This window comes from Sphaeramia orbicularis, chromosome 12 (genome assembly GCF_902148855.1).
Source record: "Sphaeramia orbicularis chromosome 12, fSphaOr1.1, whole genome shotgun sequence".
NCBI classification, from domain to species: domain Eukaryota; kingdom Metazoa; phylum Chordata; class Actinopteri; order Kurtiformes; family Apogonidae; genus Sphaeramia; species Sphaeramia orbicularis.
Genome location: NC_043968.1, coordinates 18,598,198 through 18,613,888, shown reverse-complemented (window position 1 = coordinate 18,613,888; position 15,691 = coordinate 18,598,198). Strand labels below are relative to the sequence as shown.

At 35.4% G+C, this 15,691-nt stretch overlaps 1 protein-coding gene across 3 annotated transcripts in view; it reads right to left on the bottom strand.

Annotated features, from left to right (window-relative positions):
• Positions 1 to 14,182, bottom strand: part of slc4a5b (solute carrier family 4 member 5b) — a 48,625-nt gene extending 34,443 nt beyond the window's left edge. For all 3 annotated transcript variants that reach the window (XM_030149983.1, XM_030149982.1, XM_030149984.1), the window contains exons 1-3: positions 14,050 to 14,182; positions 7,925 to 7,989; positions 7,403 to 7,621 (exon numbers count right to left, since the gene is read on the bottom strand). In XM_030149983.1, the coding sequence (XP_030005843.1) occupies positions 7,403 to 7,621; positions 7,925 to 7,988 (283 nt within the window). In that variant the 5' untranslated portion in view covers position 7,989; positions 14,050 to 14,182. The remainder of the gene's footprint in view (positions 1 to 7,402; positions 7,622 to 7,924; positions 7,990 to 14,049) is intronic.
• Positions 14,183 to 15,691: the final 1,509 nt, after the last annotated feature.

Below are 15,691 nucleotides of genomic sequence, written 5' to 3'. Positions count from 1 at the left end.
ATCTATGCTAGCTACTACATGCTGTATAATTATAATACAATACAATGTTCCACAGCGCTTTTCACACTCAACAGGAATCAGCAGCTGTTTCCACTTACCATCGCTGTCACATCAGGTTAGGTCGTACTATCACATATACGAAATCATGGTTTGAACTTCATAATACAGTACAGTTTTTTGTGTTAATTTTGTGCTGATAGTAAACATCCATGTGGCTAAACTGGTTTAGCTTGTGTTAAAGGAGTGATATTTTGCTTTTTTTTTAAGTGGAATTGTGCATTTTAAAAGATTTCTTGTGGTCTACATAAACTGTAAATGCTCTGCTCGGGTCTGAATTCTTCATTAATTCAACTCCACAGGTCCATCTTCAACCCTATTTCTGAGTAATGACACCAGAAAGGTCATTTTGAGCGCTGGCCCTTTAAATGCAAATGAGCCACTTCACATCCTACTCCTTCCAGGTTGTTGGCTGTGCTGCTCTGTCCCGTTCAACCAACAACTGAATATTTTAGGTAATTGGCTCCAAGTTTGGACATATTTTCAGTATGGACTACAACTGCTGCTGCTGACAAACAATTATGGTCTATTTGGAGAAATGTTTGTTGGAAGTCTTGACCTTATAAATGCAAATGATGTGATGTAACTAGTTATTGATGAAACAAATTAAGCAGGAATTAAAACAGATTGTAGAAATCCACTGGATTTTTGCCAAAATGAATATAAAGATAGCTTTGTAGCACCTGGAGGGTTCAAATTCAAACTTCTTGAACTATTAGGGTACCATGTACCAAGGACTAATAAAAGCAAAATATGACCCCTTTCAGTGAATTACAGATTTTTTATTTAAACTATAAGGCTCAGAAGTTAAAATAATTTATGTTGAAGGAATGTAAGGTTTAACAATGGAGTAAATTACAGGGAATAAGTTAATTCAGGTATTTGTTAAAAAATATATTGACAGTGTTTACACAAATAACTATTTAAATTTATGTTGTAGAATAATTATTTACACATATACACATTTAATTATTTTCATTTATTGTATATAAGCAGTTGAAATAACCTGTTGAATGTGCCTTTTCTAAATCACTTACATTTACCGATCTAGGTACTGTTAGTTCCTGATTGGCTGGTTCGGTCATGTGAGATGATGTTTCAGGAAGTGTTGTTGTAACTGTTACGGTATGTGTAAAGTAAAGCACTGTTGTAAGAAGAAATCCGTCTCCATCCTGCAGTCTCATTTTATAAAGAATGAACTATTAACCACCAACAAACCCTCACATTATAAAACCATTGAAGACATAGTCTGTCATTGGATTTGTGTTTGCAATGTATTTTTGCTGTGAATTAGTTTGAAAGAATGTTTACAAATGTGAAGGTATAGTTCACCATTTCAGGCAACATGCTAATTATTTCCAGGCTTTATTCTGATCCAAGATCAGTGGCTACAAGCAACCAAATAAAATTTTTATATACAGGCTCATCCCTCGATGCATGTCCCAAATAAATAAGAGGAAACCTTTGATTCAAGTTGCCAGTGTTGGTGGTAGTTAAAAACTCATGATCAGATCTGCTTATGTTCATAATGGTGTTCTTATGTGTCTATAATCTGTAATCAGCTGATTTAACCCAAAAGAGGGAGCTCAAGATGTATTATGTCCAAAGTTTTTAGGTCATTTGTGGATAAATGGGTTAAACAAAATGCCCACATTTATCCAGACAAGAAATGTCATCAAATATCATCATTCATGGTGCCAGTAAACGGAATCCTATAGATGTAAATGATCCATAGATTTTACTTTTGGAAATACTTACTGTATGTTTTAAATTTCACAAATATTTTGGACAAATTGTTGTTAAATTTGATACATACAACATAAGCATGATGCCCAGAGGTTAAATCCTAGTGATGATCCTGTTGTTTTTGTTTGCAATGAGCTTTTTGATTGGCCAAAAATTCTGTAATACTGTTCATGTTCCAGTTTAAATATGGCACAAAATGTTGTACATTGTATCTTCTGAATGGCTTAGGTGCTTCCATCAACCCATAAAGATCCAAACAACCACTGGCGACCAAAACCATCTACTCATCTAAAATGTTTAATAACTTCTGATCCATTAAACCTATTAATCCACGTCAATAATTGGTGTAAAATACAGTTATTCATCTTTTCATGGTCATCAGATATGACCCATTTGGACGTTCAGAGGCTCCGTAGTGAATGTGGAAACACCATCATCTTCTACAACATTGATTCACCAGTAAAACCCATGGAGTTGGATCAATGTCAGTGGATGGAGACACTGGGTTTATGTTCAGTTAATGATAGATTTGGTTGAAAAAGTCACATTTTCTTCATTTTTCTCTGTTTTTGATATTATGGCAATTATCTTTAATCTGAATTTTTATGAACATCTACATGATCAGTGAATTAAATATTGGAAAATACCTAATTTGTATTGAATAAATACAAGCTACAGAGGATAATATAATAAATGATGATAAATCACTTAAGAAAGGTAAACTGGAGAGAAAAAGTGGCGCAAAAGTCACACTGGGTCTTTATGGGTTAAGCACCGTCATCAGGTCAAAATGTTGGTTTGTTTGATTCTTTGCTTCTTTACTGCTGGACAAAAAATTCTGAAAAAACCTTTGACAGACAAACTGTACACGATGTGTGCATCTCAGACGGTAAGAATTTTTCAAATAGTAAAACACATATATTAGCACTGAAAATACAGTGCATCAGTAACATTTGTGTGATAACTAACTCTATCCTATTGATAAACCAGTCAAAGATAAATCATTCTGGGATTAAACTAATATGGCTTTGAGCAGTGTCTGTAAACCATATCTTTTTACCTATTTGAGAGTCAGAAGGGGTCCAGCTGGGGGCAATATTCAGGGGAACACAGGCCCCTGAGTCCTGCATGTTCATCTTCTGACTGGAAACTCGAAGGTAAACGTTAGATCCTCAGGTTTGCGTTCGTCAAAAACTTCCCTGTTCTTTAGTTGAAGCTGAGAGTCCTTAACTCACCACTCCTCGCTCTCCACCAGGAGTGGATGGAAACTCATACACATTCACTCCCCCACACATGCGTCTTTTCGTCTGTTTGATTCCAAAGTTAGTTTGGCTGTTGGAGTTAGTTATGTATGACTTGGTGGTCAGACCTGCACTATTAAACCAGTCAGAAATGGTCTTCTCTAAGCTGTGGCAGAAATCCACTGAAATCTCTTGGGCAAGAAAGAGCCAGGAGCTTTAAGAGGGTTCACACACCACAGGCCCCTCTAGTACCCTCCTCCCTAACACTCATGCACACACACTCAGACACACACATGAAAGAAAAGCAGACCGTCCTCAGTAACATGACATTTTTTACTCTAATGACCTCAATAGTCTTGCATCAATGACTCTAACTATTGTTTGGCCTTTTTTTTTTTTTTTTCATGTACACATTCTTTCTGAATCCATGAGGCTCCTGACTGAAACAGGTGAAAACACAACGTCTTCTGCACACAAAACAACCCAAATAACACACACACACACATATGCACATGCACAAACACAGCTTGGAGTTCCTCAGCTCTAATCAGCTTACAGGCTTCAGACTTCATGGCCCCTTGGGAACAGAGACCATGCTGCAGAATATTCATCACATACATGTATGCACCAGTAACTTCTCCTTCATTAAAACACTTACTGTAGACAGGCCTTGGACTTCTCTCCCCAGTGTTGATTGTACCTGTTTTTATGTCTCCTTATACTGTCTTTGCACATTATTCATTCATTCATTTGTTATGACTGTTAAAACTTTCATACAACTTTCACTCAAACGTTCAAAATTACTAAAAATAATACATAGTTAAAGTTAGTAGCAGCCTTTAAAAGGATAATATATCAATTATAAATTCAGTAAATATGCACTGTATTATCATTTACACTAATAAAAGGTCTACAAAACTAGTGGCCCCTTGAGGCTGCAATGGTCAATACAGTTAATTTGGGCCACTTCCATGTGTGATCCAAAATCAGATATAATATTGATTTGGTACAATGCGACCTCAGTCTGAACAGTGAGATCAAAACTCATGTAACTTTTACATCATCCTGGATCAAAATTCATCCCAGCTCTGGACTGGCAGATGTCATTTGTGGCAGCCTTGCTCTTCGTCCTTGTCTTTGTTTTTATTTGACCAAACAAATACGCCAGCTTTCACCCTGTGGCAATGTATAAATTGAGGCTCTCTATATTGAGCACTGTGGTAGTTTTGCTTATTTCTGAGCTTTTATGTTTCAGTCACTTGCCACAGTCTTTGTCATCAGGAGAAACTTGCTCTGTTAATATTTTGACTTCAGTCAGATGATGAGGTGGTTTTATATTAGGGCAAAGTACAACAAAATGTACCCTTCAGTTGTTGCCACTGAAAGCATCAGTACAGTGTTTAAATGTTAGTGTAATTTAGTTGTAAGTGGGTTATATTGTGTATAAAGTTGACATAGTCACCTGATAGAGGCACTAGAGGAGAGAGAGTTCATAGTCTGAGGACATAAATGTAAAAATTACTATAATGTCAATCTGGTGGTGAGACTTGTGTACAAGTGGAAAATGTTTGATGTTTATGCCAGAAAGTGAAATGGGAGATGCATCTTGTGACACACTGTAAGCCTGGATAAGTTGAGTTTACTTTAAAAAAAATTTGAGAAAATTGGTTGCCTTAAAAGAATTAATGATTAATTAACTTTTTAAGTACATTTAACTTACATTTAACTAAGATTTTTTTTAAAGTTAAATTTACTTAAAAACTTCATTAATCATTACTTATTTCTTTTCAGGCAACTGCTTTTCTAAATTTTTTTAAGTAAACTCAATTTATCCAGGCTTATAGTCTCTCCCACTGAGAAAAGTTGCAAGTCTGCCACAAGGTTATAATAGTTTGGGATTTTTTATTATAGTTTAATTTTATTTAGTTTTGACTTTTTTTTCTCTAATTCAGTTAGTTTTAATTAGTTTTTAGAGCAGGTTCGCTAGTTTTTATTAGTTTTTGTTATTTTCTAAATGCTTAGTTTTAGTTTAGTTTGAGGGGTTTTTTTTATATCTTTTATCTTTTTCGTCGTCAAATTCAAATAAATCCCAGACAGGACTCTGCTGCTTCTCCCAACTTCAGTCTCTACGTTTCCAGGTAGAGTGGGGACCAGAAGACGACTCTAAACCACAAGTGACGAGAAGTGATAGGCTGTTAAATATCATACAGTGCCAGCAGCTACAATTGCTTGAGGGAAATAAATCGATTTCATATCAATCCGACATTGACAAAGACGAAAACGAAGGGGATATTATCCATAATTTTTATATGTTTTAGGTAGTTTTGTAAGCACACAATACAGTTTCAGTTAGTTATCGTTTTTTTCTTTTGATTATATTTTTTTTTTTTTTTTTTTCAGTTAATGAAAATGTTTTTACAATTCTAGTTTTCATCATTTCGTTACTTTTTGTTAACGATAATAACCTTGGTCTGCTAGTGGACACCTAGCTAAGAGAAAACGTCTGTGGAACAAGTCGATGGAACTACTGGACAATAGAACAGAGCAATGTTTTGGACAATAAAACAAAACAGTCCTCTCACAGTTAAAATAAACAATCGTCGATAGCCAGCAGCTGCTTAGAACCTTTTGAGTTGTAGCTTGTATGAGAAGCACCGAAATTCCTATAGCTGCTACGCTTTGACAAAAGCACTGAGACTGGCATGTTCAGACATTTATACATGGTCAAAAGAAAAAGAGGTGTGATCATAACTAAAACTTATTCATTTAAATCCATTTAACTTACATTTATTCACACATTCAGCTATCATATCTATGAATGAGTTGACTATACTTAATATTTTCTAGTAATGTCATCAAATATATATAAGTGCATTCTAATTTTTTTTTTTAAAGTATATTTGACATCTCAGCTCATAGTGCACATAGCTAATGGGAGTTATAGTGCACAGACTCTTATGTAAGATTATGATTTCAAGGATTAGAGATGCAATAAGGTAAAAGTCTGGTCCTTTTCTGACAACAGTTGTCAGTCCAACTTGCTGCATGTGTAGCTCTGCTGTTTCACATAAAATAAAAATAGGCTTCTTATCAGTGTAAGTTGTTTTACTGTGGCAAAGACACAAAGATTAGAGGAAAAAGACGGAGCTGTAGTGATTTCTGACAACGGTTTTCAGTCCAAAACGACTGAAATGTAGCTCTGTAATTCTGCTGAAATGGAACAACATATTGACCTTCAGTTCTTGGCGTTCTAAGTTCTTTGCTGATACTGATACTTTTATCCTTTCATAACAAACTGCTCATATGTGACAGTGTGGAGTGTGGAGTCGACTGATATCACATTTCAAGAGGGTTTGGTGATGAGATTTGGTTGATCAGAGGTTTGCAACAGTGGTGTAGTGGTGTAGTGGAGAAGTGAGTACACTCTAAATTTTTGCCTTTTTTTTTTTAAAGTAGTCCACAAAAATACCCTGTTTTAGAAACAGTGACACGTAAGACTACTTTATTTAGTTTACCCAAAAATCCATCTGTAGTATTTGCTCACTATTATAAAACTATCATGACTTGATCAGAAGCAGTTTGTAGGTGCCACACAAGCAGCTGCATGAATGTAAATGTATTCAACACGAGGCAAATATAGAATAACATTAGCCTTTCAAAACATTAGCCTTTCATAAAATTAGCCTTTCATAATGTTAGCCTACTCACATAGTTTAACTATTGGTGACAAAATCTCTTCTCTAAATGTGCAGTCATTTGGCCAGTAGTTTAAAACAGTGACTCATTTGGAAACCACCTTAAAACTTACCTCAGAATTATGTATTCCATGAAAGTAGGTTCTCTCAAAATGTGTCACTCACTTGAAAGACATTTATTCTGCCTTTCTTGTTCGTATTTACAATAATGGCACATCTTTAAACTAGACATGCAGTGACCTGTCAATCAACTGGGGTGGAACTGGCACCTTAGGTGTCCAGTCATATTTCAGAGGTGGCCGGCACTAATTGAGCAATTGTTTCCTCAGCATGACCCGCCCTACTCTGCCCCTGATTGGCTCATCAGTCCTAATGCCTAAAGTTAACCAATCTAATCAGTGAAGGCACTGAGTACTAGCTAATTAGAGGCATAGCAGGGCGGGTCATTCACCATCCGAGGGGAAAAAATGGGCAATTTGGCTGCAGATGCTACTGAATGGTGCACATGGGGGAGGGTTTAGAAGTGGGTATACCCAATGATGACTGAAAAATAAGTAGGTATACTCCCTATACTGCCGTATGCCCTGGACTACACCACTGGTTTGCAACCTTTAGCTCAGAACTGTCCAGGGGTCATTAGATGAGCCATAAACACATTCTTACCTGTGGGGTCCACAGGTTCATGGCTCTCTGTACTGCCCTCATCGTCGTCATAGTGCTCCTCTCTGTCGTGGTAATACCCCTGATGTGAGTGTTCGTGGTGTGTGTGATGGTCATGGTGTGAGTGACGTGCTTCACGGTCAGCATTGCTGGCATAGGAGTGATGTCTGCGCCTTTTTCTTCTGTGAGAAACTGGAACACCAATGTAGACTGGCTGAGCCTCTGAGACAGACAGACAGACGGACAGAGAGGAAATGTAAAAATTGGATCGATACAGTGACAGCTTGTGAAATAAAAGCAGACTCCTTATTAACATGTAGGAGTAACAGAGCTGCCCACAAAAATAACATTTTGTACAAACCCTCAAGACTTAAAGGGTTCTAGAGATTTTGCAGGCAGCACCAGATTAATTTCTGAATATTAAACAAAGAAATGACCACCAACCACACACACACTGGGGGCAACTGAGGCTTTTGCCTGGTTGTTAATCCAACATTTCTTGCTGGATTACTCCTTTTTTCTTACCATCATCATCATCATAGTGCCTGTGACCTCTGCTTCTCCCTCTCTGCCAGTCATGATGGTCCATCCTGAAATAAATGCACAAATAATCTTACTGGGAAAAAGTGGAAGACAGAAAGAGATGCAGGTGTCGTTCTGAGATAAAAACAGTTAAAAGTCACCGTCACACAAACACAACAGGGAATCCTCCTGGCCTTACAGTGACTCACACTGTTCCACTGGACCTGCCCGTCCACATGGCCACACATGTGCCACCGCATCCTCCACAGATCAATGAATGACAAGAGGAAAACTCAATGGAAAACCCCAGGAAGCCTTCAGGGGCAGGCTGCAGCGCAAATCATGGAAACCAAGGAAAACAGGAATTCCCACCATTTCTATCATCCTGCTGCGATCCACCCTCAAGTCTATGCAATGAGTTCTTTTGCAAACATAAAGGTTTCATAAAAGTTACATTGATGTATATAATGATGCATATTAGATGCAACTAGTGTATATTCATGCATCACCTAAGCCAATGAAAGCAACTGTGGGAAAAAAATATGGAATTTTGTCAATGGATCATTTTGCATGAGCAAGATAAATATTGTATGAAACATTATCAGCACTCTATGAACATTTCCTACAATACATTCAAAGAAAGTGGTACTACACATACCCTTCACTGTGGGAAAAGGAACTTAAAGCAAATATTATAGATGATCTGTTGGATAAAAGTGGAAGGGCTGTAAGTGTCTGTAATAGAATAAAAGCTTCTCAGCTGAAGATGTTGCACAGAGCTCTCACATCCCCATCAACGCACCACAAGACTGATCTTTGCTTCTCTCAATTATGCCTGAAATGTAAATCGTAACAGCTAGCCTTACATAGTGAATACACACATACATTCATTTCACAGTTTATCTGACATGTATGGCACATTCTAATCATAATGTATTTCACAAAACACAGGGTTCCTTATGTGCTACAGTCGACTTTCAATTGGTTTATAAGAAATCGATTTATTTTCTTGTTTCATTTCTTTGCAAGCCGAGTGATTGGTTTGTCACTGAAATGCTTTGTGTGTTTTGTTTTTTAAAACTAAATTAATATGAATATTCATATAGAAAGCTGATATGACAGTGAGGACCTGTAAATTGGGGGTTTGTGAAGCTGAATAAGATGATGTCAGTCTCCGAGGTTTAGCTGTTAGTAGCTGTTTCTATACTGTGAGCTGCAGGTTATATATGTTATATTTCTCCTGGTGTTCTATGAAATATGTTTTTTTTATGATGCGCTGTCTGTTCAGTGACTGTTTGTTTACTTTAAACAGTAACAGAAAACGTCCATAAATGTCCAACCCATTTATTACAACCATGTCAAATCGTTCTGACTTAAAGCAGATTATTATCATTTACATATTGAAAAATGGTTGTTTTTTTGTTTTGTTTTGTTTTGTTTTTTTGCTGCTGGACAAAACAGTTGAAATTCTAGCCATCAATCATAATAATAGGTCTGTGAAAGTTAATAGTGTAATGATATGAAAATAAATAAATATATAATAATGGATTAGATTTATGTACCGCTTTTCTATGAACGCATACTCAAAGCACACAGTGGATCCATTATTCATTCCCTCTCACATTCCCCCTCTGGTGGTGGTAAACTACATTTGTAACCACAGCTGCCCTGGGGCAGGCTGACGGAAGCGTGGCTGCCAATCCGTGCCTACGTCTCCGCCGACCACCACCGAACATTCATATGCATATAAATAAATAAGGACATATGACACCAATGAGCCTAAATGACTTAAATGGCTTAAATTTACAGGACCTCAGGTTTACAGAAATACTGTGTGAATCCAAATTCACATTAACAAGTGGGAATATTAGCAACATTATCTTATCAACACAATCATAAACATAAACATCATCTAATCCTCTTTAAAACTACTGAAGCAGTTGCAGCTCAGATGGTTCCAACATAAGTGTTGATGGATTGTTGTTGATCAGAACTTGTCTGTCAACCCACACAATGATCAGCTGGTTCAGACGCTGAAACTTAAATTGGGTTTCTTCTTCAGGAACAAACACTGTTTCTTTTTCTTGCCTTTTTTGGATTACGCTAATCTGCTCTTTATGAAAATGGCTGAATATTACCTAAAGAAGTGGATGTGTTTCCACTGTGTTTCACATTTTATCACCAGCTGTGGAAAATGTGTTCACTACTGTACTCAGTATGTTGTTTCTAAATCTAAAACCTTCTCTGCATGTTCACACACTCTCACATTGGTTGTTTGTTTTTAAAAAGCTCTCTTTGGGCTGCTTTCATCTTATCTTTCTACGTTCATGTGTAAAACCCAGAAGCAATAGTCTGCACTCTGAGAACATCCTACAGATGGTGGTTCAAAGTCAGAATAGAGTTTGGTAAAAAACCTTTAGATACACAAGTCCTTCTTAATGGAATGATTTACAGAAGAACCTGTCAGAACTTGTTACTTTTGGGACAATTTAAGGCTAATTTAACCCATAAAGACCCAGTGGTACTTCTGTGGCAGCTCCTAAATTAATTTCTCTCTCTCTTTAACCTTTCTTAAGCAACTTATCACATTTATTATAATATTATTTTATGTAATTTTGCATTATTTTACAGTGCAAATCAGGTATTTTCCTATATTTATTCCGCTGATCATGAGCATTTTCCCATATTTAATTTACTTATCATGTAGATGTTCATAAAAGCTCAGAGTGAATTCAAAGGTTATTATATCAAAACAGAGAAAACTGAAGAAAAAGTGACTTTGTCAGCAAATCTATCATTAACTGAACATAAACCCAGTGTCTCCATCCACTGCCATTTATTAAACTCCATGGGTTTTACTGGTGAATCAATGTTGTAGAAGATGACTGTGTTTCCACGGTAACTACGGAGCCTCTGAACATCCAAATGGATCATATCTGATGACCATGAAAAGATGACAAATTGTATTTTACCTGAAATATATTAGCATATTGGTTCAGAAGTTATTGCACATTTTAGATACACAGTAGATGATTTTGGTCACACATAGCTGTTTGGGTCTTTATGGGTTAAAGGATCAAGAACCTTTGACAAAGTTGAAACTTTGAGTATCATTATTGTGACATTATTGTGAAAAAATATTGTGGAATAAATGTATACCTTTCATGCAGTGTCTTGTGTTGAATTTATTTGAAAAATTGTGTAGTTTCAGAATATAGCATCAAAAAATGTGTATCACTTGTCCTTGTGTGACTTTTTGCATGATGTTTGCTGAAAAGAGGGTAAAAATTACCCTTTTTCAGTGACAAATAATTTGAAATCCCATATTAATCCCGTTGCTGCTTACAAATTTTCATTGAACTTGCTTACTTTTAACCTTAGAAGAAGAGCTTATGGTATGCCCTTTTGAATCAGTGTCAGTTTCAGTGATTTCAGTTCAAAGTCAATGGCGTCATATCAGCCAGTTCCTCAGAAGACGTCCTGTGACAATTTTGTTTGGATTTTTTGGCTTCTAGGTAAGAATTTGACATAATTCGTTATGTGGAGTTGATATTATCATAAATCTGTATGTATTATACACCATTCTCTTTCTTTTTCTGTTGAGAATAAAGCATTACCCAACAATTAAGTACATCCCTTTCATGCATTAATTATGAGAACTTAAGTTAAGAGTTTTTTCTTGAGTGTTTTTATTCCTCCATAGGCATGAAAAAAACTATGTGATCAAGTTTTTTTTTTTTTCATGGAGTTTCAAAAATGTCCATGCATTTAATGTTTGTAGTAAAGAAACGTGTTTAAAACCCAATATCAGAAATTGATATTAAAACAATGAAATAAAATCTGATGTTTTCTCACATTTGAACATATTCTAATGCTAATTATTACTCTTTTCGTGGAGATAATATGCAAAAAAAAAAAAAAAAAAACTAAACTTTTTTTATTCTAACAAATAACAATTTATTTACACTCAAACACGTTACTGCAGATCAGGTTTATCAAGAACAGCAAAGTTACAGTAATGGTATGAATGTCAGTGTATGGGATGGTGCATAAGCGTCCACTGTGTTGGCTGATATGGAACTAAAACAATAAAACCCATGAATATACAAGAGAGCAGCTGTAGAATAACTGTCCACTGTGGTGACCACTATGCATGAAAGGGATATTCTAATGTTAGATGAGTAAAATCATTACTTTTACTAACCCTACCCCCATCAGTTTTTAGTTTGTGAAAAAAATACATACCATTATTAAAAAAACAAAACAAAACTTGCATTCACTCAATTTTCAATATCTAGCCTCCAAAGTGTAATCAATTATGCCCACCTCCATGGGCTACAATTAGTTTATATTATTTAGGCCCATTTACCTTCCTAAAGTGAGATAAAGTTTTTTTACAACCAAATTTTCATATTTGTTTTTGAAACTGCTCACCAATTTGTTAGATTTTGACTTGCTCTGTCAATCATGAAGCCAATTTAACTTATAGTTAAATTTATAGTTAAACTAATAAAACAACTCTTACACATGTTATGGAGTAATGCCTAATTGATATTTTTTTTTAAATTTCAGACTGACTGAATAGGGCTAAGATGCCAAGATGAAAGCCATCCAGGGGTGGAGGAAAGCTCACAGATGAAAAGAAGAAAGCATGTTATGTTTGATTTTTGACAGAAATTAAATGGTTAAATCAAGTAGGGCATAGGCCAAATTTCATGTTTTTTTTGTTTTAACCTTGTGTCAATAAAGGCCCAGTGATCTGAAAACCACAAAAGATTTTGCATAAATGATTTCAGATTTGGATTCCTGAGAAAATTTGACCCTAAACTGATATATTTTCAGTCCATAACCAAGAACTTGAATTTTTGCCCTTAATGTCACTAAAATGCAACTCAAACCTTGAACCTTATCCTTTGTTTGTGTTATTGCTTTTAAATTTGAAATTGAAATTCATCAGTGAAGTTTTCATTTCTACTTTGTGATTTTTTTTTTTCTTTTTTCTTTTTTGTATGTAACCAGATACCAGAATGAGATTTTTAAACTCAAAGAAGATTTCACCTGGTTAAATAAAGGATGTGTGTATAATATTTAATTAATTTTCTCTGTTCGAATAAAACCCAGTCCTTGTCATGCACATGTTATGCTTCATGGACTGTGTTCCTGTGAGCTCATGACGTCAGTTTGTCTGTCTAAAGCTGATTTGGGGGAGTTTTCTAGGCTGATCAATAGATGTCATTTCTGATCACTAACTAGTTCCTGAAGCCTGATCAGTGACTGTGAAGGACAGTCACATGAGGGCAGTCATGCATACACACTAGTCGGACAAACCACACACTCATACACACAGAGACGCACACAGATTTGTAAAAGTCCTACAGTGAATAACATGAGAAAGAGGCTCAAGATGGATTGTACTGAAAGGCGTTAACATACTTTAAAAGAAATACCTCTTTAGTTTAGTGCTTTAGTGTTTTAGTTCTGGAGTCACTGGTCTGTCAGGTACACCCCCCCCCCTTCAACTTGAACCAACTCATCCACATGTGTGCATCAGTTGAGACACAAGACTTCCTCAATGTAACAACAAACCTACACCGGTAAAGACTGGTGCAGCCCCCAGACCCCCACCAGCACCCCTCCTCAGAAAGACAAGCATCCGAAATACAGTTTGTAAACAACCTATCATTTCTCAGAATTACAAATATTAATTAATATTCTGATGAAGATATATGAATAGAACAAAATACAGTGTAACAGTGTTCTAAATTCATAATCCATTTAAGAAGTTACACAACCTCAAAAATGTGTTTCCCCAACAGAAACTATAATCGTCTCCAATTTAACATAACATGTCTGAAGGAGTTTGTGAAATCAAGTAGCGGTGCTCTTCAAGTAACATAATATTAGTCTGTTTTAGAATGAAATTAAATCATTCACAGACGTTTTTAAGAACAAAATTGAATCAAACCAAATAACTTCATTTATACAGTATATTTAACTGTGCAGCTAAGTTAAGCTAATTACGACATATGTTATGTAAGTGGATTGTTCTTACAGCTTGAAACCAATATCAAAAATCTGCATAAACACTGAAGTGTAATGAACAGTGCTGTAAAGATGTTTTGTCTTACCTGATGTGGTGAGATGAGTCAACCAAAATAAAGAATTTACTAGATCAGCAACTTAAAGCAGCTACAGTCAGAATACCACACAAGCTCAGCACGGTCCAGGATGATATATAATGACTGAATAAAGCTACAACTACACACCCCCACCCTCTGTCACAGACTATATAGATAGTCTGAGTATTGAGTATTGGGTGCTGCTGCATTGTGTGTGTGTGTGTGTGTTGGGGGGGGGGGGGGGGTAAAACAGGAAATGTGAGTGAAGTTTGTGCAGCTAATGACTTTTTGCGTTACATCAGAGTTAATATCACTGTGAATAAGAGCTTTTATTTAAGGAGTTGCATGTCCAAACTTTGAACACTTGATGTATGTGGAATAAAAAGTTTAGGTGTTTTGCAGTGAAGTTTGATGAAGTTATGAACCTTATAATATCAAATGTATCATATATGATACGTGACTTTTGAAGCCTTCTACATGATTAGTGTGATATTTTTTTCATGAAAAACCTGATGTATACGATTAGATACATGCAATACACAGATAATCCACCAGGGGGAGGGATTCATTCATCAGAGGCCTTTCCAGTGACACTACAAGACTGTCATTAACCCTTTCATGCATGAATTATGAGAACGTTAATCAAGATTTTTCTTCTTTATTCCTCTTTAGGCATCTAAAAAACAATGAGATGATTTTTTTTTTTTTTTTTATGAAGCTATTTTCCATGGAGTTGCAAAAATGTGCGTTTAATTTTTAAAGCAATGAAATGTGTATTTACTGATATACTGTGTGAAAACTATGAAATAAAAACATTAAATGCTGCTAATTTGATGTTTTCTCACATTTTAACATACACTACAAACAAAAAGTTATGGATATTTAAACTGTTTTAAGCTTCTTTTTTTTTTCAGTTGGGATTTTTGCACAACACTTTTTACTTTTTTTGTGTGTGAATTGAATTGAAACACATTTTTTAATGACCAGACATAGTTTTATTTACAAATGGCAAAAATTACCAAAAAAAGACAAAAAACAAAAATAAATATCCTTAACATTTTGTTTGTAGTGAACTCCAATACTATTCACTTCATGGAGATAATATGCCAAAAAAAAAAAAAAAAAACTTTTGTTGTTAATTACAGTCTAATAACGATAACAAGGAATTGATTTAAACTCAAACATGTTAGATTTGTTTTATCAAGAACAGCCAAGTTACAGTAATGTTATCAGTTGCAGTGTTTTGTGTATTGTGTTGGCTGATATGAAACTAAAATAACAAAATCCATGAATATACAAGAGAACAGCTGTAGAATAACTGTCCACTGTAGTGACCACTGTGCATGAAAGGGTTAATGAGGAAGGAGGCAGAACTTCGCCAATTTTGGAAAGGAATTACTAATTTGTTAGACATGTTTGTGTTATAATATGTTTTTGTTTGTTCAAAAATAATAACATTTGAGCATTGAGACCCAACAAATCAAATATGATACAAAACTGAAACTCAAACATGGAAATTGATCTTTGAAAAAAAATGTTTTGGGTTGTTCAGAAGGACCAATAAAGGCTCTGGTTTCAAAGAACTGGAATTTTGTCTGTCAATGATTTAATGGCTCAGGCTTCACAGGGTTAAAGAGAAATCAGTTTAAAG